Source organism: Mus pahari, chromosome 17, assembly GCF_900095145.1.
Source record: "Mus pahari chromosome 17, PAHARI_EIJ_v1.1, whole genome shotgun sequence".
NCBI classification, from domain to species: Eukaryota; Metazoa; Chordata; class Mammalia; order Rodentia; family Muridae; genus Mus; species Mus pahari.
This window is the reverse complement of record NC_034606.1, coordinates 23811495-23814344: the sequence shown is the minus strand read 5'-3', so window position 1 is coordinate 23814344 and position 2850 is coordinate 23811495. Positions and strand designations below refer to the sequence as shown.

General features: G+C 46.6%; 1 protein-coding gene across 1 annotated transcript in view; it reads left to right on the top strand.

Moving 5' to 3' along the window:
• LOC110334995 (uncharacterized protein C8orf76 homolog) overlaps nt 1-2850 on the top strand; it is a 13315-nt gene that overhangs the window by 1489 nt on the left and 8976 nt on the right. Inside the window, exons 2-3 of the mRNA XM_021217072.2 lie at nt 963-1058; nt 1932-2075. Coding sequence (XP_021072731.1) covers nt 963-1058; nt 1932-2075 — 240 coding nt within the window. The remainder of the gene's footprint in view (nt 1-962; nt 1059-1931; nt 2076-2850) is intronic.

The following is a 2850-nucleotide window of genomic DNA, read 5'->3' as shown; positions in this document are numbered from 1 at the left end:
AACTCAGAAATCTGCCTGCCTCTGCCTCCCGAGTGCTACACTTTTTTTAAAACCACATTCATTTATTTGTGTGTGTGGATGAGAGAGCCATGGCACTGTGTGGCAGTCAGGGGACAAACTGCAAATGTTGATTCTTTCCTTCCACCACATGGGGTCCATAGATCAAATCAGGTTGTCGGACTTAGTGACAGGTGCCTTCTCACCGACTGTTGTGATCATTTTAATAAAAATTGGGCCGTCAGAGAGATGGCTCAGCAGGTAAAGTCACCTGCAGCCGAGTTTGATGACCCGTGTTCTGTCACCAGAGCTGAAAGGGTAGAAGGAGATAACCAACCGGCAGTTTATGCTCTGCTTTCCGTATGTGCTCAGTAGCATGGATGGGCCCACATACATATAATGTGTATTAAAAATATTTTTTTTTAAAAATCTGGACCATCATGGAGATTGTCATTGGTGGCTCAGTGGGTGACATGCTTGGTGCCCAGCATGAGAACCTGAGTTCAGATTCTTAGCACTCACGTAAAAAACTGGGCGTGCCAACCAGTGCTGGAAGATGGAGACAGGAGAACCTTGGGGCTTGCTGGTAGCCGGTCTAGCTGACTGGTTCAGTGAGATACCCTGTCTTGAGGAAACAAAGTTGAGACTGACAGAGGCAACCGACATTGACCTCTGGCCCGCATACCACACGGGCACGCACACATTTACTGCACATATAAACATGTATCATTTAGTCTGATGTGATCATACGGGTCTGTAGTCTCAGCACTTGGAGGGCGTATGATGAGATGCTGTTTTATAAAACAGAATATAGCCATCCCTTGTCCACTGCTTTGCCTTGCGTCATCCTGAAGAAGTGTGTCCTTGATGTTTAGATGGTTGTGTCATGGGAAAGTGCTTTTGACCATGAAGAGGAAAAGCGTACCTTCAGTCTCCATCATAAACGTTATCTTCTTGATTTCTAGTGGTTTTATGAAGAGACAGAATGTAGTGACGATATTGAAGTTCTCACTCTCAAGAAATTCAGAGGGGACCTGGCCTACAGACGACGGGAGTACGAGGTGGGGGTCAACACGCGTGGGACTTCAGCTGGGCTCTGGTTTTATCATCCGTAGCACATGCAGAGAGCAGTGTGTGCCAGGTTAGCATCGTGCGTTGTGGGATGGGTTTAGTCTGTGGTGGGGCCTATAGATAATCTTAGGCTCTTCAGTCTAAGCCTTTTCTACAGGGTCCATATTATGTTTTGTTTTTTCATAATTCCATCCAAAAGCTACTTTGAGTATCCCTTTAGGTCTGCTTTCCCATTTATAGCCACTCACCTGTGAATCTCCAACGTGTCACAGGAACAAAATACCCCACAATATGCAAGAAAAGGGAGGGATTAACAATTAAGTGCCAGATTGTTTCATATACGTGCCTCATTTCCTCTTTGGGCAAATATTAATAAGGTATATAGCTGGGTCTGGTACCATATACCTTTATCCCAACACTTGGGAGGTGGAGGCAGAGGTAGGTGGATATCTGTGAGTTCAAGACCATCCTAATTAATCTACGTAACAAATTCAGATCTCTCTCTCTCTCTCTCTCTCTCTCTCTCTCTCTCTCTCTACACACACACACACACACACACACACACACACACACACACACCTACCTCTCAAAGTCCCAGGACTCAAAGCCTGTTCTTTTTGCTTCTAGAATGTTCTCTCTCTAATACTGTGATACTTCCATAGTTGTAGACATTATGACCTGCAGCCATTCTGTCTCAACCTTTTAGAAAAACATTCACAGTACTGGTTGGAACACTTAGGTCTACCATAGGTTATTGTAGGAGTGCGTTTTACTTTCTGTATAGGAAAACGTCATCTCTCCACTGGGTCCTTTCCTTTCCCTACCCCTTCATGTCTTCCTTTCTTTCTTTTAATAATCGCCAGAAAGCCCTGCAGGAATACTCCAGTATCGCCGAACAGTTACCATCTGCTAATTTTGCCATGAAAAGGGATGTCCAAGAAGGCCAGGCTCGGTGTCTGGCTCACCTTGGGAGGCATGAGGAGGCACTAGAGGTGGCAGCAGACCTGGTGAGTGGCTTCGTTGCTTGTTCTCCTACACTGTCCTGTACCAAGGACAGGAAAACAAACTTCCTGCTAGAAGCAGAATTGGTGGGCCCAGATTACAGAAGGAAATAATCAGCAGTGTAATTACTGAGATGAAAGCATAGAGTGCCAGATGTGATTATTTTCTTGGGATATTTTTCCTGTGCTAAGATGAGAATTATTGCCTAGAAATCTTAATTTCAGAAGTTTTACTTTTATGAGGAATATATACCCAGAGCAATAGAATTGAGTGATTTTGTTCTAGACGTTTCAAAGATGTAAATTTTAAATTATGTGTGTGTGTGTGTGTGTGTGTGTGTGTGTATGGGCGTGTGAGTGGGTATGGGTGTGTGAGTGGGCATGGGGGTATGAGTGGGTATGGGCGTGTGAGTGGGTATGGGTGTGTGAGTGGGTATGGGCGTATGAGTGGGTATGGGCGTGTGAGTAGGTATGGGGGTATGAGTGGGTATGGGCGTGTGAGTGGGTATGGGCGTGTGAGTGGGCATGGGGGTATGAGTGGGTATGGGCGTGTGAGTGGGTATGGGCGTGTGAGTGGGTATGGGCGTGTGAGTGGGCATGGGGGTATGAGTGGATATGGGGTGTGAGTGGGTATGGGCGTGTGAGTGGGTATGGGCGTGTGAGTGGGTATGGGCGTGTGAGTGGGTATGGGCGTGTGAGTGGGCATGGGGGTATGAGTGGGTATGGGCGTGTGAGTGGGCATGGGGGTATGAGTGGGTATGGGCGTGTGAGTGGGTATGGG